Source organism: Aulonocara sp. 'chitande type north' Nkhata Bay, linkage group LG11, assembly GCF_057382095.1.
Source record: "Aulonocara sp. 'chitande type north' Nkhata Bay isolate Kocher_YH1m ecotype deep benthic linkage group LG11, A_spYH_male_GT1.1, whole genome shotgun sequence".
NCBI lineage: Eukaryota > Metazoa > Chordata > Actinopteri > Cichliformes > Cichlidae > Aulonocara > Aulonocara sp. 'chitande type north' Nkhata Bay.
The window spans coordinates 26610329-26636942 of record NC_141354.1 but is presented as its reverse complement, the minus strand read 5'-3'; the positions used below and the strand labels follow the sequence as shown (position 1 = coordinate 26636942).

The 26614-nt window shown below is 43.7% G+C and overlaps 1 protein-coding gene across 2 annotated transcripts in view; it reads left to right on the top strand.

Annotated features, from left to right (window-relative positions):
- grin2db (glutamate receptor, ionotropic, N-methyl D-aspartate 2D, b) overlaps positions 1-26614 on the top strand; it is a 65675-nt gene that overhangs the window by 21904 nt on the left and 17157 nt on the right. For both annotated transcript variants that reach the window (XM_086311546.1, XM_086311547.1), the window contains 9 exons: positions 590-704; positions 15432-15637; positions 16226-16394; positions 17754-17907; positions 18365-18490; positions 20983-21212; positions 21567-21727; positions 26161-26230; positions 26321-26438. In XM_086311546.1, the coding sequence (XP_086167672.1) occupies positions 590-704; positions 15432-15637; positions 16226-16394; positions 17754-17907; positions 18365-18490; positions 20983-21212; positions 21567-21727; positions 26161-26230; positions 26321-26438 (1349 nt within the window). The remainder of the gene's footprint in view (positions 1-589; positions 705-15431; positions 15638-16225; positions 16395-17753; positions 17908-18364; positions 18491-20982; positions 21213-21566; positions 21728-26160; positions 26231-26320; positions 26439-26614) is intronic.

Here is a 26614-nt window from a genome sequence, read left to right as displayed (position 1 = left end):
TTTTTTTGTAAATGATCCTCAGCACAAACGGTGAGGCAATTATTGGGAAATGATTAATGGATTCTCCTCTGTTTGTTTATAAATTATGTCTAGGAACAGAGCAGAAAGATGTTTTCGTTTCTATTTTTTTTGCACTGCTACCTGCTGTTCACTGTCTGCAACTACAAGCTGCTGTTCCATATGAAGCTTTCTGTCATGCATTACAGAAAAAAAAAAGAAAAGCTCTCATATTTTGTGTTTTGAAGCCAGCAAGATGACATAAGGAGACAATTAGAAAGCCTGTCCTGCGTGATTACCAGACAAACTATAGAGCCCGCAGCCGATGCCGAGAGCAGCAGTTGTTTGACTTCAAAGATCCTGACAATTCTGTGTGTCTGATCATTCGTCTGTACATTTGATTAACAGACAAGCCCTGACTGTCACCACAGAGGATCTGTGATTTAGTTTCAAGTGAGAGCAGGGCAGGCATTCTGTTGCATCAAACACAAGTGACGTTTCTTTTCTCCTCATATCTTTAAGATGAATGTTAATTCATTCGCTGATATTATGCGCTTTCTGTCCTCTCCCCTTCTGCCGCTCTTCAATGCAGATATTTCAGCAACATCACGCTTGGTGGTCGAGATTACTCTTTTAATAGTGACGGTTACCTGGCCAACCCCTTCCTGGACGTCATCTCGTGGACACCTGGACGTGGATGGGAAGATGTAAGGACATGACATAACTTCTTTGAATCTTTTATTTGCAGATTTATTGAGGTGTAAAAGGATAATTAGTTTTTTGTTGACAGTCTTGAGACTACAAGTAGGGAACAAAACAAAAGCTCTTAGCTGCTGACCCCCAGAGCAACCTTTTTTTGCTGATTTGAGCAAAATGAATAATATCTCTACAGTATGCGAGCAAGTAGAAGAGATTCACGTTCGAGTAATAGGCACATAAACTTGACAGTGAAGATATGCAGGTCACAAAGGTGCATGCTCATGTGAAGTTCAGGATTTCGCTGTTGGTGCCTCAGGAGAGAGAAGCTGGCTGCTGCTGCTGACCATCTGACTGCGCTTTGTGAATGTGCACACTTGCTGTACTCTGCCTGTTTGGTTAATGCTGCTTATTCAGTTCATTTCATGGTTACAGTGCATTCACGTAATACCACAAACAAGATTGCACACACACACACACACGCACGAACGGACACACTTATTACTCTGTAATGATTGGAGCATTGACAAACATCTAATCATCCTCAAGTTTGATGATTATAATTTTTTGAATTCACCTATTAAGCAAAACATGCACGCTCTCCAGCTTCTAAAATGAAATTTCCTGCTTTTTTATATATATATATATCACTTTAAACTGAACATTTCTCATGTTTTTTTGTTTGGTTTTCTTTGGTTTGACCAATAAGCAACAATGGCCTCCCCCCATGACCACAGGGAGGCCATATTATTTGATCATTTTACTGAAATTGCTTCAAAAGGCACCAATAGAGCTCCAGTTTAGCGACTTGAATTAGCTGTTTTGAAGTTGTTGGAAAGGGGCATGGAAACATATCGCCATGGGAGTTTATGAGGATTGACTTGAGTGGCCGCTGGTGGCAAAGGTTTTATTCTTGGACTCTAAAGGAGCAGTGTTGCATGATTCATGTTTCAAAATAATCCCTATTTATCTTCAACATGGTCTGCAGTCCCACAGTTCATCCACTGTCTGAAACAAGCTGCTTTAGCTCCCTTTCCTTTAAGCCATCGTTCTGTTTGCCCCATAAAGAACAGACACTGATGAGCACCACCTCGTTCACTTGCTGGTGTGTCGGCTCGGGAAACAAACTGTAAACCTACCAAAAAATACCAATTCCATTCCACAAAAAACTGTAACTTTGCAAATCCGTTCCCAGCTGTTAGTTTATATTTGAGCATGAATCTAATGAAAATTAAGATTGGACTGCAGCAAAAACATTTCAGTATTTAATCATGAGCTCCTTTTTTGGAATAAATAAATGGACTCACCTGACACTTTATTAGTTACATCTTTCTGGTGCCAGGTGTGTTGGCTCTTGAACTGTTTTAATACTTTGTGGCATAGATTCATCAAAGTGCTGGAACCATTTCTCTGAGATTTTGCTTCATGTTATGATGATGTTGCTGCAGATTGGATGTGCATTCATGAGCTCACATTCCTATTGGATTGAGATCGTCATATTCAAGAATCTACTTTGGAGATTATTTAAGCTTTGGGACGTAGCTTGTTATCAGAAGATGGGCACACTGTGCTCCCCATGGTCAGCAACAATACTCAGGTAGGCTGTGGTGTTTAAATGATCCTCAGTTGGCGTCCAACCCTTGCCAAGAGAGTATCCCCTATATTCTCACACCACCAAAGGCCTGAACCATTGGTACAAGGCAGGATGGGTCCAATGCTTTCATGTTGTTTATGCCAAATTGTGACGCTACCACCCAAACGTGGCAATCAAAACTCATCAGAGCAGTCTTCTATTGTCTAATTTTGATGAGAATGTGTAAATTGTAGCGTCACTTTCCTGTTGTTAGCTGACAGGAGTGGTCTTCTGCTGCTGTAGCCCATCTGCTCCAAGGTTCAGTCTGTTGTATCTTCAGATGTGCTGTTCTGCATATTTTGGTTGTAGCAAGTAGGTACTTGAGTTACTGTTGCCTTCCTATTAGCCCGAAGCAGTTTGGCCATTCTCCTCTGACCTCTGGCATCAACGAGGTATTTTCACCCAGAGAACTGCTGCTCACTGGATATATTTTCTCTTTTTTTGGACTATTCTCTGTAAACCCTAGAGATGTTTGTGTGGGAAATCCCAGTAGATGAGCAGTTTCTGCTCACCAGCCTTTCTGGCACCAACAACCATGACACATTCAAAGTCACTCAAGTCACTTTTCTTCCTCATTCTGATGCTTAGTTTAAATTTCAGCAGGTCGTCTCGACCATGCCTACGTCCCTAAATGCACTGAGATACTGTCATGTGATTGGCTGATTAGATATTTGCAGGAGTTGTTGAGCTAGTGTACCCTAATAAAGTGGATAGTGAGTGTATGTAGCTGATGACTGATGTTTCTATGTGTCTGCATACGATCATACTTGAGATTGAACATTTTTATACACGTAGTAACAGCTGCAATTATAGAATTATCAGAATTATAAGGTTCAGTAAAGCTACACTGAAATATTCCCATTGTTTTTACAGAAAGTATATTAACAGGCTATTCAGTATGATCATTAAGATCAACATTTCAGTGATATGTTAATTATATCTCGCCATTCTCACTCACTATTCCCCTAGATGAAACGCTTTGTCTTTTATCTTTAATGAAGCTAAAATCCAGCTGTATACTGAGCTTTGTGAACAAACAAAGCTCAGTATACAGTCTGTGCAACTTTTGTCTGTTGATGGCCTTAAAAAAAGAAACGACATCTTAAGTTAAATGTAAAGTATTCTAGCTGATGAATTATTTTTTTTTTATTTTTTTATTTTTTTTGCTTAACCTCCAAAACTCATGAGTACTTCAGAGCGGTGAACAAACTTTTCAAGTTAGACTAGAACTGTGTGCCCGACAGGAGTGTAATTAAAATATCCTCAATCTTTAATGTCATCCAGGTCCTAGAGTAGAAGAAATTGACTGTTTAGAGCAATCCTAATAGTGTTTATATATGTGTAAATTTATATATGTATAAGAGAAAATAAGTAGAACTATAAGAGAATTTTATTCAAATGAAAATGCAGTTAAACATGTTTATTTACTTTATTCTTTGTCCATTCACAGAAATCGATTTCTTGATGTTGTTTAGACTAATAGTTGCTGATTTGTTTTTGTTTTTTTCTAAAATAAAGTGAAAATCAGACTTAAATAGTCCTGAAGGTTTCTGGGCTTCATCTGCATCTGATTGTAGCCTCACCATTGTTTTGTGTGCACATCTACCGAGCACCTGTACGCCTGGCGTGTCATGCATATTCTATAAAACAGCATTTGTTCAGGAATCCTTAATACGAAGCCTTGTCACCTGTTGGGGATGTTTTCCCTTTAATGCGCTGGGATTTTCCCCTCGTCAGTGTCAGAGGAGAGAGAGCGAGGCTCATTTTCACACACACACACACCTGCCTTTCTTTCCCACACTGCACATGCATAAAGACACAAAAATCTCAGAACATTAATTCTGCGACTGGATTCAATTCTGCACAAATACAAACAGCAATGCACCAACATACGCTTACACACAACCACAAATACACACATTGGTGGTTCTCAGCCTCCTGCTGGTTTTAACAGCCCACCAGAGTCCAGTCTCAGCATGTCGTAACATGCTGACTCCTGCCATATCCCTCAAATCCCTTTCAATTAGAAGCTCCTGCGCTGGTCCTTCGACTCTGTGCAAACGCAGGGTGCGAAACTCGCCCACATACACACATGCTTAGAGCTCACATGCAGACATCTACATATGTGCACACAAATGAGAGAGCATAGAGTATGCCTACACCCTTCTTGCACAATCCTTATTACACACACACACACACCCTCAATAAGGATAAGACGCCTGCATCTGCCTATTATGCACATCCACGCTGTTGGCTCTCCCTGAATATTTAATGTTCTCTTTACAATGACTGCACCATTACCTAGAGCATGGGAGCACCCAGCTTAGTACGCTGAAACACTGCAGACTAGTACTGAAGGTTGTCCAGCTTTTGCGCGGCTCGTTTCACATATGAGAAAAGCACAGAGAGACAGATTACTAGAATGAACCTTTATTAATGACAATCAGAACTGCTAAAGAAGAAGGTTTGAGTTTAAAGTGGCTCCCAGTTCCCGAACTTATGAATATATTCAGCAATTTTCATTTTTTACGTTTTTTGGCTGGTCTTTTTCGGACATTTGCGCTTTTGCCTTTTGGGGATGTTTCTTGTAGAAAGTAATGTGTTCTCCCATAAGCTTTGTCTGTTTTCTCTGCGTTTCCTGAGTGTGTTTTGATTGAACGTCTGCTGTGGAGCCTTGGTCGAAGTGCTGTCGAAATACAGTCATTGTTGTCACCGCCTCCTCTTCTCTGCCAGTGCTCGCATTATACAGACAGGAAGGCGGCACAAAGCTGTCAAACTTTACAGTACTGGCCTGCTAAAGCACTCACATTTTCATTTCTTATCTTTTTTTATGTGACTGTGTGTGTGTGTGTGTGTGTGTGTGTGTGTGTGTGTGTGTGTGTGTGTGTGTGTGTGTGTGTGTGTGTGTGTGTGTGTATGTGTGTGCATTTAACGGCATATCTTCTTGTTTGTGCATGTGTTTACAGTTTCCATGTGCACTTTCTATTATGTTGTGTCTTTTTCACTTGTCACGACACTGTGATGTGACTTTTATTGGGTGATCACGCCGAGAATTGTCAAGAGAGGCCGGTAGAGGAAGTTTCACAAATAAACTCACTGTTCCTGGGTGTGGTTCATCCTTGTGCTGCTTAAGAAGTGTGAATATCCCAGGCACCCAGGCAGAGGCATCCAGTCCATCCCGGCTGCATTGCTATAAATAATGCTAAGAGAAGGAGACAACGATGATACTAGTGAAAAGATGCTTGATAGACATTTTCAGGTCGATAGAGGACAGAACAATCTGGTCTCATAGCTTCATGTAAGATTATCAAAACAAAAATAAAATGTTAGGGCCAGTTTTTTTTTAAATTAAAAAAAGTCAAATGAAAGCATAACTTTGGCTCCAGGCTGTTAAATGTCCAAAATGTCTATGGATTTAAGCTCAGCACAGTTAGCCCCATCTCAGTAAAGCCCTCCTTCTATTTGAAACTTAATGGCACCTCTGATTGAAGTCAAGTTTTTAACCTTGTTCATATGGTGTTTTATTTAGTCATTCATTTATTTTTGGTAGTCGGATCATGAGTAAAATAAATAAATAAAAAATCCAGTCAGAGTTGAGGCTGGACATGCAACAAACCGATCGAAACCAGTCCTGTGAACTTGCTGCATCTGGCTAATTTATCAGAGCAAAGTTTGTATAACATCAGAAAGACACTATATTAACTGATAAATGACATCGTGAAGGGTGATACTGTTTAAGGGCATGTGTGAGTCTTCTGCTCACCACAAGTGTCTCACCTGTCCTCCTCCTATGCTCTGCTTTACAAACAGACAACAGACACACAAGGAATGTAGCAGAGAAAAGACAGGTGAAGTAAGGATAACGTTACTTAAGTCGTCAACAAGCTTCCCAAGAAGAGTTAATCCATCAAAATGCTTTATTTGTGATTGCAAACTTGTTTAGTTTTAACACTAAGCCTTAGCATCATGTAGTGTACTCCTGGAACTGGATGCAAACCTTGGTTTTGTCTTTCCTCTGAAACACAGAAACAACATGTGCTTTGGACATCCTGATTTATAAATTAAGCACATTTTACTCTACTAAACAACTCTAACAAAAAATGGACTTTGGCTGTGTAAACCACGATGTATTTAATAAGAGAATTTGTAAGGCAGATGCAGAGGGTGAGTGGAGAGGGTCTGCAGGCAGTTAGCTGAGGAATGATGGTAATTAAATAAGTTAAAAGCACAGAGTTGCATCTAAGGCATTTTAAGACATGAAGGCTTTATTTTCAGGGGGGAAATGAAATTTGTCATTTTAATGAACAGAGGTGAGTTTTGGCAGATTTAATCAATGCCAGGAGATGGATTTTAATTGGTTCATTCTACTCAGAACCATTACCATGAATAATGTTCTTATTTAGTTTAATGTCTGATTTGACAAACATATGTGAGTAACAGCTGCACCCTTTGCACAACCACAGATTGGCCACATGACAGTGAATATTAAAGGCTCGGTTTTCTAAAACAGAGTGAGTGTCATGGTCCTGGGTCGTTGACCCAGCGTTTTGTGTTTTGTGATTATTTCCCTCTGTTCTAGTTATTCTGTGTCCTCCCCCCTTGTGTCCGGTTCGGGTTCTAGATTTCCTGTTTTGTTCTGAAAGTCTGTGTCTGTTGTCATTGTGTTCAGCTTGTGTCCTCCAGTCATCATGTGTATTCAGATCAGCTGTTCTTCCCTCCTGTGTGCGATTACCCGATTACCTTGTGTGTGTGTGTGTATATATAGTGGGTGTCGGTCTGTGTTCATTGTCGGCTCGTCTGTGTTTCTTGGTATCCTGGTCCTTGGTCTGCGGCTCTCTGCTCCGCTCTCCGTTTTGTAAGATTTCAGGTTTGCTCTTTAGTTTCTCCCAGTTTAGGTTTCCGTTTGTAATTACTCGTGCTTCATTGCCTGTTTTTGCCACTACCACCCTGTAAATAAAACGTCATTCGTATCATCAGTTTGCTGCATTTTGGGTCCTCCTTTTCCTCCACACCACACGGCTCCCTCCCCCAGCCGTGACAGTACGAGCCGACCAAACATGGACCCAGCGGCATCCGCACCTCCCGAGGAGCTTCGGGAGGAACTAATTGACTCTGTTTCCAGGTTGGTTAACCTATGGCTCGAGCATGAGGGGGAAGAGTGTCTCCGCGCTGTAGAAGCCAGGCTACAGCAGCTCATCTCTGCTCACTCCTGGCTGCTGGACTCTCTTCACCCGCTCGCACAGGACTTCATACTCAACGAACTGCACCTTCACCCACCAGCCGCTACCGCTTCCCAACTCAGCCCGGCGGCGAAGATTTTGCCCGGCCCGCCGGAGGTTTTGCCCGGCCCGCCGGAGGTTTTGCCCGGCCCGCCGGAGGTTTTGCCCGGGAGGAAGCGACGATCGCGCCGTCGGCGCATCACCCCACAGCCGAAGACTAGGACTTTGGAACTGCCAGCTGTGGTGAGTGAAAAGGACCCTTTTTCTGTTTTGGACTGTGTGTCTGTTTATTCCGGGGCTGTGTTTTTTGAGTCGGCTGCCCTGCCGGTAGCTCAGTTAGCTGCCCAGCAGCCACTAGCTCAGTTAGCCACTCAACCGTCACCCCCATTACAGTCACAGCCAGACCTATTAGACACTTGGTTACAATCCATAGCTCAGTTGACAAGAGACTCATCCGCCTTATTATCACCTATTCAGCCATCGTTGTCACCAACTCCTCCTGCACAACAAGTTAAGTCCATCCAACCCGGAAAGAACTATTTTTCACCTGTTCATGTCAAGCAGAGAGACACACCACATAATATTGTAATCAGTCCTCAAAAGCTGGCCAGCCCAGAGACTGTGACACACTCCAGGGCCTCCCCAGAGGCTGGGTCCCAGCCCCCGGCCGACTCTGGACCCCTGGAGATTAAGAAGCCAGCTGAGGACTGTATCCGGCTGTCGCTGCCCGAGCTGGGTCAATGCTCTGTGCAGCTGCAGTCTGCCTTGTGTTTGCCAGAGGCCCGTGTGCCTGCTGGTTCTGACCCGTACCTGCCAGGGGCCCGTGTGCCTGCTGGTTCTGACCCGTACCTGCCAGAGGCCCGTGCGCCTGCTGGTTCTGAACTGTGCCTGCCAGAGGCCCGTGCGCCTGCTGGTTCTGAACTGTGCCTGCCAGGGGCCCGTGCGCCTGCTGGTTCTGACCCGTACCTGCCAGAGGCCCGTGCGCCTGCTGGTTCTGAACTGTGCCTGCCAGAGGCCCGTGCGCCTACTTGTTCTGACCTGTGTGTTCCAGGGGCCCCGGTGCCCACTGGTCCAGAGACTGTTTTCGCTGGGGGGCCCGAGGAGCCCGTCCAGCCTCCTGTCTCGCCAGCTGGATGGCCCGAGGAGCCCGTCCAGCCTCAAGACTCGTCAGCTGGGGGGCCCGAGGAGCCCGTCCAGCCTCAAGACTCGTCAGCTGGAGGTTCAGGAGAACCTAGCCAGCCTCCTGCCTCGTCAGCTGGAGGGCCCGAGGAGCCCGTCCAGCCTCAAGACTCGTCAGCTGGGGGGCCCGAGGAGCCCGTCCAGCCTCAAGACTCGTCAGCTGGGGGGCCCGAGGAGCCCGTCCAGCCTCAAGACTCGTCAGCTGGAGGTTCAGGAGAACCTAGCCAGCCTCCTGCCTCGTCAGCTGGAGGGCCCGAGGAGCCCGTCCAGCTGCCAACTGCAGCCTCATCATCCTCGCCAGCTGCAGCTTCATCCACGCCATGGGCAGCAGCAGCTTCTTCCACGCCTGCAGCGCTACAGTCTCCGGCTTCCACGCCGTCGCCTGCTGCAGCCTCATCATCCTCGCCAGCTGCAGCCTCCGAGCCTTCATCCTCGCCCGGCTGCAGCATCGTCATCTGCCTCGCCTGGCCCGGCTGCAGCCTCGTCATCTGCCTCGCCTGGCCCGGCTGCAGCCTCGTCATCTGCCTCGCCTGGCCCGGCTGCAGCCTCGTCATCTGCTCCGGCCTCTGCTTCAGCCTCGTCTGGTCCGGCCTCCGCTTCAGCTTCAGCCTCGCCTGGTCCGGCCTCCGCTTCAGCTTCAGCCGCGCCTGGTCCGGCCTCCGCTTCAGCTTCAGCCGCGCCTGGACCAGCCGCTGCTTCGGTCTCGTCTGGTGCTGCGACGGCCACGCCACCTTCGGGTCCCGAACTGCCGCCTCGACATCGGCGGTCATCTACCAGGCCGCTGGTGGAGCGTCATCGTCAATATGAACGACCTCCTAGACGCCGCCGCTGCCTTCCGCGCGGTCGGTCTCCAGACTTGTGTCATCGTCGCCGTTGCTGTCCGCACGGTCGGCCGCCTGAACGGTTTCCCCGTCGCCGCCGCTGCCGTGTGCACGGTCGGCCCCCTGAACTGCCTCCACTCCGCCACCGCTGCCTTCCGCTCGGTCGGCTTATGGATCTACGTCGCCGACGTGGCCGGCCTCAGAAGATGAACTGTCCTGGACTTCTGAGTTGTCAGCCTCCGGGCCGGCCTCCTGAACTGTGTTTTGTTCTCGTGCTCCAGCATGTGTGTTTTTGTTTTGGACAATTCTCTCGGTTCGCTGGAGCTTGTGTTGGTCCCTCCGTCCTGGGCCCCCGCCGCCCGCCCTGGGTTGGTCGTCTGTTTTTGTTTTGGGCTGTCTGGAGCCAGCCCTTGGAGGGGGGGTACTGTCATGGTCCTGGGTCGTTGACCCAGCGTTTTGTGATTATTTCCCTCTGTTCTAGTTATTCTGTGTCCTCCCCCCTTGTGTCCGGTTCGGGTTCTAGATTTCCTGTTTTGTTCTGAAAGTCTGTGTCTGTTGTCATTGTGTTCAGCTTGTGTCCTCCAGTCATCATGTGTATTCAGATCAGCTGTTCTTCCCTCCTGTGTGCAATTACCCGATTACCTTGTGTGTGTGTGTGTGTGTGTATATATAGTGGGTGTCGGTCTGTGTTCATTGTCGGCTCGTCTGTGTTTCTTGGTATCCTGGTCCTTGGTCTGCGTCTCTCTGCTCCGCTCTCCGTTTTGTAAGATTTCAGGTTTGCTCTTTAGTTTCTCCCAGTTTAGGTTTCCGTTTGTAATTACTCGTGCTTCATTGCCTGTTTTTGCCACTACCACCCTGTAAATAAAACGTCATTCGTATCATCAGTTTGCTGCATTTTGGGTCCTCCTTTTCCTCCACACCACACGGCTCCCTCCCCCAGCCGTGACAGTGAGTAAGCGCAGCATCCAAGTTATTAACAGTAAATATGATTACAGCCTTTCACAAAGTGCTACCTTTATGACCCCCTTTAAGATTCAGTTTTTATTGAGACTGTCAAACAGATCTTCATTGTAGCTGCAATCATCTGGTGCCACTATTTTGTGTGGTTGCTGCATTGGATTGTTTTTTCTGTCTTTTTTTTTTTCTATTTATGTAATACAAGGATTTCAGAAAACATCCAAGCCAACAAAAACTACAGATATAAGTGTATTTAATAAACATGTCTCTGTTGAAGGGCTTTCTGAGATCGTTTTTATGCTCTGCCCTTTGGTTGTGATAGGTACTCTATTACTTCATACAAGCATACATACAGTTAGGTCCATAATTTGTTGGACAGAGATAACTTCTGCAAACCACAGCAGTGGATCCAGCCATCGATATGTGATGGAAGTGGAGACTTTGAGCTTTAATTCAAGGGGTTTTTGTGAAGAACACTGGGCAGAGTGGACCCAATCGCAGGACTTAGAGTGGTGAACTCGAGTGCATTTATTAACAGTGAATTAACTGTGATACATACAGATAGTGATCAGCAAGTTCTCTATAGAACTTGGCTGCCAGCATGCAGTTGAGTCCTATAGAGTCTTGCTAATGACCTACTAATTTTATTCAGGTGTGTTGCAGCAGGGACACGTTTAAAAGTTTCAGGACACCAGCCCTCGAGGACTGGAGTTTGACACCCCTGATATAGAGGCTTCTGAGGACAACGCTGGGAGAACGTTGCCCATAGTGAGACTCTGAAGCGAATGTTTGAAAGAGACATTCTGGTTTTTATTCCAGTCTATGTTTGGGTTATGGCATCTCGACCAGGTGTGACTAACTTCGAGAGGAGTGAGAGGGGCCTCAAGAAGACAGACAAAGTTGTTTTGAGTTGTTGCCAGAGAGGATGATTTAAGATGATTTCTGCTGGAAACATGAGCCTGAACATGAGGTAGGGTTGAGCCATTTCACTGCTCGCTCGCCAGTATCCCTACTACTACTTGCGAGCGTGGTCTTTTGGGCACACAGGACAGGCATAAATGAAATGTCCTTTCACTCCAAAATAAAGGCACTCGCCAGCTGAGAGCTGTTCTGCGAGGGAGAGTCGGCCTGTGCAAGTTGCACGGGTTGTTCCTCATTGTTTTCACTAACACTCCATTCCTGGCAGCAGGTGCGTTCAGCCAGAGGCAAACCGCAATGAGTCCCGTCCATGAACACAGACACAGAAACTCAAGCACGAGGAGAAACAGGAGGACTGAGGGGGACAGTTTTACAAACATTTTGCATTAATTTTTTAGCAGTTACAGCCATTTTTATATTTTTTATATAAAATGAATTGTTGACTGTTTTTAATACTTGGGGAAAAAACCCAGTAGATTCTCAACATTTTTATCAAAACTCTATAGTAAGTGTTCACATAAAATTATATTTGTAGTACCACCTGTGCCTTTAGACACTTTTATAATGAACTAGTCTCTTTCAATAGTAGTTCTCACAAACTACTGAATGTAAAGGCGCCATCTTGTTAAAACACAGCTAGAGTTCAGCTTCTTGCTGTAAAAAAAACCTTTTTTTTTTACAAACCTCTCTACCACATGTGCTCAACTGTTGACCTGCAGAAGAAGAACGCCACCTACGTTACTGTTACTGTGCCGCGTGCATAATTGTGAGCATTTATTTTAGTCTGGAGGTAAATATTATAAACTTCAGATAGCGTATTATTTCTTTCTTTTAAAAAAATTATTTTTTAAATGGCATATTATTTCTAAGCCCCTCAGCCAATACTTATTTTTGACCAACATTTCAGTATGATTTTTTGTTGTGTTTGTGTTTGTTTTTTAAATATTAAGGTGCTCTAAAAACCACTGCTGAGAAAAGACATGCAGAAACTATTTTACTGTGAATTAGTCTGTGTGTGGAAATGTGACCATTTGGTCCTAAAACACTGCAGTCCGCTCTGCTCACTGTTAAAAACAACGTGGCTGTGTGTGTGTACCAATATGTGCACCTCAATGTGCGTAACTTGTACTGGGATTCTTCCTCTGTGATCAAGTTACCAGTATGATTGAGGACGACAAATATATGGGACTGGGATCTAATAATAATTTGCAGTTAATTATGCCTCAATGAATAGTCCCAATTTTTTGCCCTCTAAAAGAGAACAACAAATACATGGACAGCCACAAAAACATCTCTGTTCAGTTGGAAAATCAACACTGCCCCCCTTTAGTAAATACCAGCAGCAGCTTTTTAAACAGCTGTAGCGCAGACCATTATTAAATCTCGTCTTAAACTGCATAAACAGTATTTTCTGAATGAGAAGTCCTTTCCATGCCCCTCCTCAAGCCAGCTAGACATCAGAGAGATATCTCGGGAAAGTCCAGGAAAGAAGCAAAGCAGACCAATAACTGGAAGTTAATAACCAGAGGTGGGACCAAGTCATTGTTTTGCAAGTCTCAAGTAAGTCTCAAGTCTTTATCCTCAAGTCTCAAGTCAAGTCTCAAGTAATGTCAGGCAAGTCCGAGTCGAGTCTCAAGTCACTGGTGTAAAAGTCCGAGTCAAGTCACAAGTCTTAAACTTTGAATTTCAAGTCCTTTCGAGTCTTTAAAAAACCCCGAAAAAAAGCATGTTGCAGTTATATGCTAAATGTAAATATTAGACCATGTAATTTTAAAATCTGTGTTTTTCTCAACACATGACAAAATAGTGAACGTAGAAAATATACACAAATTGTGAAATTGCACCTCTTTAAAATGCAGCTCAATTAAACCTAGCTCCAAGAATAATTTTCACCGACAGTTCTGAGATAAGCTGCATGTTATTCTTGGATGTGGTTGTAGGACCGGCTTTAAAATCGCATGACAAAAATATCATACACATTAAAAAAAACTGCATCACCAACGTAGCCTGGACAACATTTGCTAGTTAGATGAAGTCAGCTATCTCATCTTAGCATATTTATATGCATATTTATAATTATACGGTTCTTGGTGTGAGTGCACACACTCATGAAGTTTAGTAACTTCAGGTCACTGCAACAAGCCCAGGTACAGTTTACCGACGGATGGGTGCAGGACCTTGAAATGCACCGTGTAGAACGAAAGACCATCGTACGTATCATAAGTTTACCAGTCTCACAAATCGTCGTCATAAATACACATTCGTTAACCGTTTATTAATAGGACCTTTGAGCTCAACGGTAATTAATCAGTAGTGGAAATAATTTCTGCTACCCATCACAGAAATGTAGCAGTGACAATAATATTGTATGCTGTAATCGTACTGGGCAATTAGTGATACAAAAACCTGTTTTATCCTGTGAATAAAAGTATATGTTTTTGTCAATGTACCATAATAACAGAGGCGAAACGCAATATTGTGTCAGGACAATTCACTATTTATGCACAATAAATAAAGGAGCATAGCGCGACCATTTCTGTTCAGCGCCAGACTTGCTTGTAACCTATATCACCAATTATGTTATGAAAATGACGTATTAACTACTAAAAAACACTGACCTTCGTGTAAATGCTTGGAGCAGACTAACCTGTGAGCTGGAGGGTTCTGGGACGTTATATTTGATCTTTGAATGGCTGAAATCCAGGCCATCCGTCGCATCTTTGTTACTTCGGAAACATGGCTTGAACAATTTCTCTTCAACGTCGTAATCCGATAACAACCGATCTCTTTACCCGTCGGCTTCCCGTGGCTGTCATGCGACCGGCTATTGCAGTTAATAATACAACAGCTTCTTGACATTTTTGTGTTTCTTTTTATCGCTGTGTGACTGAGTTCAATTGAAAGCCTGCGTGCGCTAGTACCTCTTGCCACGAGTTCCCAGAATCCTTTGCGGTTTTACCCCTGAATGACATCACATTTTCAATCTCTATATAATATGCATGTTAAGTTTTATATTTGGGGTGAAATATCAAGTCTTTTCAAGTAAACCGGTTCAAGTCCAATTCAAGTCCCAGGTCATTGGTGTAAAAGTCCAAGTCAAGTCACAAGTCTTAGAACATTTTTTCAAGTCAAGTCTAAAGTCATAAAATTAATGACTCGAGTCTGACTCGAGTCCAAGTCATGTGACTCGAGTCCACACCTCTGTTAATAACAATTCATGATCTGACAGGAATGAAACTCGGTCGTGAATTTCAGAGAAAGGTACAGCCACAGTGTTCAGTCAGACACTGAAAACTTCACAGTGCTACTGGGAAACGTCCACAGGTGCATAAAACACAGCCTAACAGAAATACTCTGAATTTCTAATGCAGATTATATGCACATGGACACACATAAATTTATAAAGTAAATGGGAAAGAGAGTGAGTCTAACAAAGTTCTCTGAAATATTTTGTTACTTGTTATTAAGGTTAATTCAACCCTCCTGGCCAATCAGAATCCAGACTTAATTTGAGATAACTCATGAATGAACTGGAATACTGCCATCTTACACCTCTTGCTTCTCTGCCAAGGTCACACATTTTTATCAGCCTTTCAACCAGATGCCCAGATACAAGATTAAAATCAGCCCTTGCTTCCAACTTTCTTGCAGATCGGTGAAAAAGACAACCCCAGAAATGGGCCTGAAAAAAGCCTTAAAGATAGCAGCGGTTTGAGCCAAATTATCTTCTGAGATTAGTGAACATTCTGTTTCCAAAAATGGTTACACAAACTGATTCTGTTACACATTTGGAAAACGCTCGTTTGAATTACTTGAAACATTAATCCAAGTTAATTTAGCTATTACTTTCTAACAAGTCTTGAGACAATGTGAATATGACCTGTCTAAGTTTTTTCTAATGCTTTTTAATCTATATGGGAAAGATTACGTGCTTATTTATCATTACAACTAAAGGTCTTTTGCACTAGAGTACTGCACTTCCTCTAATGTTTCTCTTGTCTGTTCCCCTAGGTAGGCTGGTGGGAGAATGGCGTGCTGAGGTTACGGTACCCAGCCTGGTCCCGCTACGGGCCATTCCTTAAACCACCCGATGATGCCCAGCACCTGCGTGTTGTCACACTGGAAGAAAGGCCATTTGTCATTGTAGAGCTTGCAGACCCTGCATCTGGAACCTGCATCCGTGACTCAGTTCCCTGCAGACGACCCCTTAATGCCAGGTTTGAAAGCCTTGAAAGGAAGAGGGAGAAATGTAAAAGAAATAACTCACGTATTTTATTATGTATGTGATGTGATTATCTTTTCCATACCTTATTTTTGGACACTTTCATTTCAAAGATGGTGGTACTTTGGGAAAAGAAATAACGGAGGGTAATCTAATTGAAAGGAGTACTAGAGACTGCTTTATTTACTAGTGTTTGGAATGGAGTTCCTAAGCTCTCATGATGCCATCCAATTGAGGTGACATCAGTCACCTATCAAAACTGTGGTCTCTTCACTCCCTGGCCGTAATCAATAACAGACTGCTCTCCAGAGGATCAGTGGAATGACTCAGGGGTCTGGAATCAGATATGACCACAGTGGAGCTTTATGGTTCATCAGCTTCTGAAGGAATGACAGCACCTATCCTGCACAGGTCGATCAAACCTGTCAACAAGTGCTTGGCCACAGTACTCCGTTTTTGTGACCATATCCAACTGTCTTCCTTTCCTTTCCTTACCTTTCCTTAAAGATTTTCACCTTTAAAGTTTTACTATGATTATTTTTTGCTATTATCTTTTACTCTCTATGCTGTGTCTTTTTCATAGTGCCATCCATGAGGGTGTGGCTCCAATGAAGCAGTGCTGCAAGGGTTTCTGCATTGACATCCTCAAGAGATTGGCCAAAATAGTCGGCTTCACCTACGATCTTTACTTAGTGACCAATGGGAAACATGGGAAGAAAATTGATGGGGTTTGGAACGGCATGATTGGAGAGGCAAGTCTTTGTGAGTGTGTGTGTCTGTAAGCCCGTGGAAGCTCCCGGTTCTGCCTGTCTGCCTTTGTGAGCAATGTGTTCTCAATGTCGCTCCCGTATCACTTGTGCATGTGTGAAAAGGGTGTATGTGTGTGTGTGTGTGTGCCTCTGCATATTTGAGTTGCATTTTCGGTCAAGTAGTAGCATTCCTCAGTGTGTGGTCTCGCGTCCTGGGTGACCAGTTAAACGCTAAGTGTCACATCAATCGCTGTGAGAGTTATGGCCACTTAACCACTGCTAGCAATCAGACAGCTGTCATTTATTACACACTGCAGCAGGCGTGCACACACACACACACACACACAAAACAGAACGCATACTGTATTAGAGAGAAAATAACTCACGGTTAAACAAATTAGAAGGACAAGCATAATGTGTAACACATGCAGTGAGCTCACTCTCCTACAAACGCGTCCCGACAGTGTGTTATCTGCAGAGACACATCCTTAGTCACAAACGCGCACACACAAACACACACTCTGTCAGATACCCCCTAGCTGGTAGTCCTTGATATTTTCGTGGTAATATAGTTCATCATCCACCATCAAGTAAAGATACAGAGATGCTGGCAAGAGAATGAAAAAAAAAAAAAAAGAAGCATGCACAGACAGACAGAAAAGCATGCACACATCCTCACACACCAGCCGAGATCGATACGGGAGCTGCTGTTTCATTGAAGCGCCCTGCTGTTTCTATCTTTGTCCCAGAGGGAACTTGCCAAACGCCAGTTGTCACAGGTTCCAAAACAGTTCCACTGCGCTCTCCTGCTCTATCATTTATAACTTGAGCCCGTCTGTCGAATCTATTTTTTACATGCAAAAGGGCAAGCGAATTTTGTTTTCTCAAACTAATGTCTGTCTTTTGATCAGATGTTCCAAAGCCGGCCATTCTTTGATCAGGTAATCCAGAGACTTGGCAAAGTTGAGAGGAGGGTGCTTTGCTTTCCACTTCGCTTCATTTTTCTGCTGATTTGCTCTGAAGAGCGAATGTGCCATGTCTAATGTAGATTAACATTTCACTCATACAATCAGCGGACACAGCGGTTTTCAGGTTTTTGCTAGATGGTGGCAGGGTTGAGAAGCGTCCTAACTCATTTTGTATGCTAAAGGGATGCTGAAGAGACACGTGTTCAGTATTTGTACAAGACCGAGTTTCTCATGCAGGCAAGTTTAATGATGTACAAAGGGTCAAGGTGTGACTTGTCAACCCGAAAACCTTCTGGACCGAAAAGGATGGGCTTTGTCTAGCTGTAACAGGTACACGATTTACTCATAATTACAGCCGATTTATTTCTTAGCGGTGCTGTTTGTCCCCCTTTAGGTGGTGTACAAGCGGGCGGATATGGCCATTGGCTCGCTGACTATCAATGAGGAGAGGTCAGAAGTTGTGGATTTCTCCGTGCCCTTTGTGGAGACGGGGATCAGTGTCATGGTCTCCCGTAGCAATGGGACTGTATCGCCATCAGCTTTCTTAGGTAAGAGGCTGTGTTTGTGGGCGGCGTGTAGCTGATGTACAGAATCTAATCTAATTGTGGAGTGCTGAGTTTGCATAACACGCCCCAGCCTTTGGTTGCTAGTTCTTTACATCAAGATTAGCCATTAGTTTTTCTTAGGTTCACGTCTTCTTAACTTTTACTTTCACTCCGTCAGCAGACTCCAGGCTCCAGCGGGAGAATAGTGTTATGGGCCTATAGACTGCATTGAGATGATTGTAAAAAAAAAAAAAGAAGAAGAAGAAAGAGAAGAGAGTGTGTTTATGGGCTTTTGGAGAATATATTTGCTCCAGTGGTTTTTATTTCTCTGCATATATAGTCTCCATTATGGGCTAGATTTATGAAACATTCTTGTTTCTTATACTGATAATGACAGTTACAGTAATTTAATAATGCAATAAGAGTACAAAAAAGTGCATGTTTTTGTTTTTTTCCACAGAGCCCTACAGTCCAGCGGTGTGGGTGATGATGTTTGTCATGTGCCTGACCGTCGTGGCTGTGACTGTCTTTATTTTTGAGTTCTTCAGCCCCGTAGGCTACAACCGCAGTCTCCAGACCGGCAAGAGTGAGTGATGAGTCCAAGCTGTCTGTGTTTAATGCATCTCTGTGAAGTCCATCACTGTTGCCAAATAAGATAAGATAAGATAAGATAAGTCTTTATTGTCATTGCACAGTCATACATAGTACAGTAGTACAATGAAATTGGAAAAACTGTCCTACGTCGGCACTACATATAACACAACACGACACGATATGACACATCACAACGTAACAAACAACACAACACAGTATATTAACTTAGTATAAAAAAGAAGAATAAGTGTATGTGTATTGCACACTGTTATTATTGCACATTAATTATTATTGCACCTTGTTATAAATATAAATATTATTGTTATCGTTTTAAACATTGTTACCTCCCCCTAAAAAGTCCAGGGAGGTATCCAGTCAGGTCAGCTATTTACATTGATCAGGGCTATTGCCCTGTTGTAAAAGCTGTCCTTGAGTCTATTTGTTCGGGACCTCAGCAGCCTGAACCTCCTGCCAGACGGCAGCAGCTTAAACACCCGGTGTCCTGGGTGTGTGCAGTCCCGTAGGATGCTGCGTGCCCTCTTGAGACAGCGAGTGCTGTACAGGTCCTTCAGGGAGGGAAGAGGATGTCCAATGATTTTTTGGGCCATGTTGATGACCCTCTGGAGTGCCTTTCTGTGTGCTGTGGTGCAGCTGGAGAACCACACACCGATGCAATATGTCAGCACACTTTCAATGGAGCAGCGGTAGAAGACGGTCAGCAGCTCCTTCTTCAGGTCCATTTTTCTGAGGATTCTCAGAAAGTGGAGACGCTGTTGGGCCTTCTTTAAGACCGCAGAGGTGTTAGAGCTCCATTGGAGGTCTGTGTCTATGTGCACACCCAGAAACTTGAAACTGGAGACCCTTTCCACGCACTCCCCGTTGATGCTGACAGGCTGCAGCTCGGACTTCCTCCTTCTGAAGTCAACTACCAGTTCTTTTGTTTTGGTGGTATTGAGGTCCAGGTTGTTGTCTGCACACCAATCTGACAGCCTCTGAACTTCAGCTCTGTATGCAGTCTCATCTCCCCCTGAGATGAGCCCCACCACAGTGGTATCATCTGCAAACTTGATGACTGTGTTGTCTGGGTGGGAACTAACACAGTCATGTGTGTACAGAGTGTACAGTAGGGGACTCAGTACACAGCCTTGTGGAGAGCTGGTGTTGAGGCTGAGGGCTGAGGAAAGATGAGGCCCCACTCTAACTCTCTGTACACGGTCTGAGAGGAAGTCTCTGATCCAGCGGCAGGTGGTGGAAGGAAGTCCAATTTCCAGCAGTTTATCTATTAGTCTGTCCGGGAGTATCGTATTGAAAGCAGAGCTAAAGTCAACAAAGAGCAGCCTGGCGTAACGGCCCTGCACTTCCAGGTGAGAGATGGTGGTGTGGAGCGTTGTAGCAATGGCATCTTCAGTTGATCTGTTAGCTCTGTATGCAAACTGGAGCGGGTCGAGTGTGGGTGGCAGGCAGGACATGATGTGACGTCGGACCAGTTTCTCAAAGCACTTCATTATAACAGGTGTTAGAGCAACTGGTCGGTAGTCGTTGAGGCTGCTAATGTTAGTACGCTTTGGCAGTGGGACAATTGTGGCTGACTTTAGGCACGGCGGGATGCAGGACTGGGACAGTGAAGTGTTGAAGATGGATCAAAATGAAATGGATCAAAATGGATCAAAAGAAGAAACATTAAACACACTCCTGGAAAACTGGTTCAAAAAAAAAAAAAAAATCTTAGTCACAATGATCTTATGAAAGCATCTGATTGTTTTTTTTGTTTTTCGCTGTCTCGTTAGTTAGCTGTTGCATTAGATGGGGAAAAAATCGATGTGTATTTTGAATCAGCTGCCATGAATCTTTAGCTGTCAGTGTAGCAAAGAGGAAATTATACCTACAGTATACTGAACTCCTTCCAAGTATTCTCAATACCGAAGAAGCCATTTATTATTCAGCAGCATAGTTTGTACCCCTGTGATATTCAGTATGCCTGATGCCTTGGTCCAATACCCAGCCTGGCTCGCCTCTTTTACTGCATGATTGCTGTGTTCTACATAAATTTACTCCTCTGTCATCCTCCCATATATCCCTCTTATTCACTCTCGCCTCTCTTCTTCCTGCCTCCTTTATTCCCGCTGTGTAAAGGCAGGAGTGTTTGAGTCCTTTTGAATAGTGTTTTTGCACCAGGTGGTTTGTTTGATCGTGTAGCAGATGAATTGATATCTGCCATCTACGTAACGTATAGGCGCCACCTTATGAGGTTTGTTGTCAAAAGAAAATCTGCAAGGTTTCCTTTTTCATATGCTCCGAGGCTGTTTTTCATTCAGACGCGTTTAATCTGAGTCAGCCACGTCATTTACAGATGCCTGTGAATACACTTGTGCTGAGTACTGGCTGGATCACTTCCTAGAAGTAAATATAGTGTTACAACTGCTCTTTTTAAACTGAAAGATCTTCTTTTTAATTTCTTCTTTTCCTCCTTATCTTTCTGGACAGAGGCTGGAGGGTCTACTTTCACTATAGGAAAGTCTGTCTGGCTTTTGTGGGCCATTGTCTTTAACAACTCTGTGCCAGTGGAGAACCCAAGAGGAACCACAAGCAAGATCATGGTGCTGATTTGGGCCTTCTTTGCTGTCATTTTTCTGGCCTCCTACACTGCTAACCTGGCTGCCTTCATGATCCAGGAGGAGTACATTGACACAGTGTCAGGCCTCTCGGACAAGAAGGTACTTCATGGCTTGAATACTGATTAAGCAGAAAAAGCAGAAGGAGAATTAAAGTATTAGAGTGAGCTAAATCCCATGCATTTGAATGTTAAATTGATTAAAGCACAGGAATTTAGAAATGAATAAAATCTCATTTAACAGAACTCAATTACCACAGTTCTCGAATACTTAAAAGACAGTCCTAAATACTAATTTAAGTCCACAGACTGCTCTCTTTTCAAAGATTTGACTGTGCATGGAGTGTTGTAAGTTAGTCTGGAGAGTGGACAGAAATAGGTCAGACAGATTGGTGCACAGCCTGGTGTGTCTCATGCCCCTTCCGTCTCCCTCCCTCGTCTCCCTTTGCTCTGCTAGTTTCAGCATCCCGAGGAGCAGTACCCACCTCTGAAGTTTGGCACGGTGCCCAACGGTAGCACAGAAAAAAACATCCGCTCCAACTACCCAGACATGCACCAGTACATGGGAAAATACAACCAGAAAGGAGTGGAGGATGCCATACTGAACCTCAAAACCGGGTCTGTCTGCCATGAACCTTTACCTTTGTCTTACTCCACTCCTCTCTCACTCCTTCATCCATCCGTAACTGCCTATCTAAATAGAGTAGCAGGGACTTTGGGTAAAAGGAGGTGCGCAGCCTGTCCATCACAGGGTTAACGTGGAACGACACATCCACACCTGCAGCCAATTAAAAATCACTCACATGCTTGTCTTTGGGCTGTAAAAGGAAACCAGAGTACCTTAAGAAAACCCGCACATGTGCAGATACCCCACTCAACAAGCAGACTGGAACCCAGAGCCTTCGTTTTGTGAAGTGACATCCACTGGGCCAACATGCCACCTGGTTTGCACATGCGCTCATTTTTGTAAAATGTCCTCAAATTTAACATAAAATCATTTGCCTAAGACTTTAAGGGGACAACAGATAAATCAATATATATTATTACATATCAAAGCAAGTATACAGTGCTCTGAAAAAGGTTTTGCCCGCTTTTTTCTTTTTGTATATTTGTCACACTACATATTTGAGATCATCAGACAAAGTTTAATATGGGCAAAGACAACCCGAGTCGATGCAAAATTCAGTTTTTGAATAAAGATTTAATTTCTTAAGTGATTTTTCAGCCTACCTCATTTTGTCAGAGAGGCTGAACTTAAAGGATTTCTTGATTCAACAGGTCTAGCAGTTATCAGGCCTGGGTGTGGCTAGTGAAATCCAATCCAGCTTTCTAAATATGTGGTTAATCACAGCTATTTTTATAATTTAACAAGGGAGGAAATTACTTTTCCACAGAAGCTCAGGCAGGTTTGAATCACTTTTTTCTCCGATTCAAAAAAGCACTGTGTCACAATCTAAAGAAACAGCTGGGAAACAAAGTCACTGAAAGGATTGCACCACCATTTCTAACCACTGCGAACCACAGTGAGAGCCATTATCCACAAATGGAGAAAACCTGGAATGGTGGTAAAGCTTCAATGGTGAAAAATGGCATCTGTGTGAGAGATCCTAGCAAAAACTACTGTTTGAAAAATATTCTGTGGACTGATGAAGAAAAAGTTAAACTTTCTGGAAGGCTTGTATCCTGTTACATCTGGTGTAAAACTAACACAGCATTTCATAAAAAGAACATCACACCAACATTCAGGCATGGTGGTGGGAGTGTGATGGTCTGAGGCTGCTTTGTTGCTTCAGGACGACTTGCTGTCATTGAAAGAACCACAAAATCCTGAAGGAAAATATAAGGCACACTTAGATTATGCAGCAGGAGAATAATGGGAAACACACTAGCAAATCAACCTCTGAATACCTCAGAAAAAGGTTTTGTTGTGGCCCAGTCAAAGTCCAGACTTAAATCAGATTGAGATGCTTTGGCACAACCTTAAATCCTTCCAGTGTGGCTGAATGAAAACACTTCTATAAAGAAGAGTGGGCCAACGTTCCTCCACAGTGAAGTGAAAGACTCATTGCCAGTTATCGCAAACTCTTGATTGCATTTCTTGCTGCCAAAGGTGGCACAACCAGTTATCAGGTTTAGGAGGCAATTACTTTTTCACACAGGGCCAGGTAGACTTGGATGGCTTTTTTCCCTTAATAAATGAAAACCTCCATTTTGTGTTTATTCAGGTTATCTTTGTCTAATGTGATATTGTGCTAAATATTGTCTAAAATTAAAATGAGTTGGATGCTCTGAAACATTTAAATATGCTAAATATGCAAAAAATAAGCAAAGATGAAGGGGGTAAATACTTGCCCGGTATACTTAACTTGATTTTCTCGATCTTTTTCACTGCACTTAGATTAAGCTTAGATATATATTATATAATGAAAATATTCTACCACATGGGATATTCAGCAGCTGTTGTTTATCTTTAAATCTCACAAAAAAAAAAGGCCAAATCAGTTTGTTTCCTCAAGACGATAAAAAACAAACCAAGCTTTTTTTTCTCCAATTAGTGAAATCTTTTAGTTAATGTTATGTCAGGATCATAGAAAGCATGGAAGGCAGGAGACCAGCAGCAAGATCCTTTACAGAGCAAAACAGGCATCAGTAGCCATGGATGACATTTATCAATTCAGAATGTCACGAGCAGAGATGGGCAGTAACGCGTTACTTGTAACGCGTTACTGTAATCTGATTACTTTTTTCAAGTAACGAGTAAAGTAAGGGATTACTATTGCAAAATCGGTAATTAGATTACCGTTACTTTCCCGTAGGAACGCTGCGTTACTGCGTTACTAAAACCGTGATTTTTTTTGCGAGAATGTCTCATGACAGTGACGTAAGCAAGTGCGACGTTGGTGACAGCAGCTGTGTGCAGATCAACAATGGATAATATATCGAGTGCGGGAGAGAGTATGAGCGTGGAGCGTTTAAAGTGTGGAAGTACTGACCTTACTTTGAGTTTGATTCCATAAAAAGTGACAAAAACATTAGCGTCCATCGTGCGTGGGAAGAAAACTTCTTTTTACAGCGAAAAAAACCCCTAAACTTCCGAGCAAGCACCGAGTAGCTACGAAGTGATGGGAAACTCACAGAGACACTCGCGCGGATTCTTCAACTGACCGCAGCACACCTACACCAGGGTAACCCTCCGCCTACCCTGCTCCTGCTTTACAGGTGAAAATAGAGCAAAAGGACCGCTGAGTCTTTGACTTTATTTATTTTCTGCTGTGTTTTACTTGCATCTGTTTGAAAGAGTGAGTGAAAACACAAAAAATATTTTATTTTATGTGCTGGAATGTGTAGAAAATAGGTTTAAATGTTAAACTAATTTATTCAAGTCAGAGAATGTTGCATATAATTAAATGTTTTGCTTGATGCATAAAGTTAAAAGATTAAAACTGATAAAACAAGTTAAAAAAAGAGACTTTTCCATTTGATTACATTTTGTATGATGGATTATGTAGAAAAAGTAGAATTGGGCTGAAAGATCTATCACTTTATCACCTCTTCAGGTTGTAAATCGTGTTTTTAAAAAGTAACTAAGTAACTAAGTAACTAAGTAATTAATTACTTTTGAAAATAAGTAATCAGTAAAGTAACGGGATTACTTTTTGGGGGGAGTAATCAGTAATTAGTTACTGATTACTTTTTTCAAGTAACTTGACCAACACTGGTCACGAGTGGCATGAAATGGAGGAGGTGGTTTGCAAAGTGGTTTGCAGAGAAAGCAGCACTTCTGTGCAGGTTGAAGCATCTCAGATAGCGTGTCCCAAATTTGCCAGTGAGATGTGCAGCAGGCCAAACAGCTGTGCTATCAGCTGATGGGAGTTTGAGCTGGAATCAGTGGCCTGCGTTTGCATAAATGCAGGTTCCTCCTTGACCTGGGAAGCTGCAGTTGACATTCAACAAATCCGTGTGTTTGAAACGCCTCTGGCACGTTTGTTTGCGTCGGACGGAATGGAAATAGTTGCAGCAATGAACGACAGCAGATGTGGCCCGCTGTCACTGTTTGCTCCGGGTTTTTAATGTTCTCAGTCTCACACCAGCAGGCCATCACACACTCATTCTTTTCAACTCCAGCTAACGTTTCACATCTTTTGTCACACTTCATGCTTTCCCGCAAAGAGTCTCTCACCTTTACTCTTTCCCTTTCTCTCTCCACCTTTGCCGCTATCTCCACCCACGCACGCAGTGCAAACAGCATTTCCCTCTTCAGTTTCTAGTAGAATCTCTATCACCCGTCATGTGTTGGATAATCCCAGTTTACTTTATCCTAAGCTTCTGTCACCCCCCCTCCCCCATCAGCCCCCACTGAATCTTGCCTTGACACCACAATTATAACTCAGTGTTAACATGCAAAAGAATGAGGAACACCTGCTTTTCTCCAGCAGCTTTCTCTTCTGCTCCTCGGTACTTATCTTTCCCTTCTCCTCTTCATCTGCCCTCCTATGTCGCCATGTCTTTTCTTTCTCCTCCTTTTTTTTTTTGGTCCATTCTTTCCCCTCCCAGTGTGCTTTCTCAGTGTGTCTGTATTTAAACTTTATAATCCTCATCACTCTCTAGCTCTATCCCATGTCTTTTCCCCCCTGAAGTGTGTAAATCTCTCCCCCCTCTCTCTCACTCCCTGTCACAACGCTCTCCGCACCGTATAAATCCCCATCCTCCTCGTCCCCTCCGCTGCCTCCACCACCATCCCGCTCCCTCTTACCCACACATCTTTTCCTGATCTCTGCCTTATTTTATTCTCCTTGTGTTTTCACTCTTTCCGCCGAACCTGCTTTACTATTCCACTCTTCTTCCCTTTTCTTGTCATGATTTAACTTTTTATGCCCTCTCTATCATTCTGTGCGCCTGTCTGCTATATATTTTTGCACCCTAACTCCCTTCCCAGGTACATTGCGGCGCTATACCTTTATATCCCCTCTCTTGCCTCAGTCAGTCTCTCCATCCCTTTGCTCTTGTCTCCCATTAAATGATGAATGAATTCTCCCTTCATCCCTTTACAGGAAACTGGATGCCTTTATTTATGACGCTGCAGTACTGAACTATATGGCTCGGAAGGACGAAGGTTGTAAGGTGAGGACTTTTTACTCACACGTATGTGCATGCGGCATGCATTCACCTCGGTGGGTTTCTCAAGTTCTGCTCGTTGTCCTCTCTTTCAAGGTGATGACCATAGGCTCGGGGAAGGTTTTTGCCACCACAGGCTACGGTATCGCCCTGCACAAAAACTCACGCTGGAAACGTCCTCTTGACCTGGCCCTGCTGCAGCTGGTGGGAGATGGTGAGGACTGTGAGGAGGGGAGGGGTTCAGATGAAAATAATTAGGACAATGCAGGAGCAAAGAGAAGGTTACAGTAAAAATGAAAAGGATACCCAGGGGGTAGATGAATGAGAGGATGTGGAGTGGTGGACGGGGGGAGTGTAAGGTGTGTGGAGAGGCTGAAGGCTCTAAGGTGT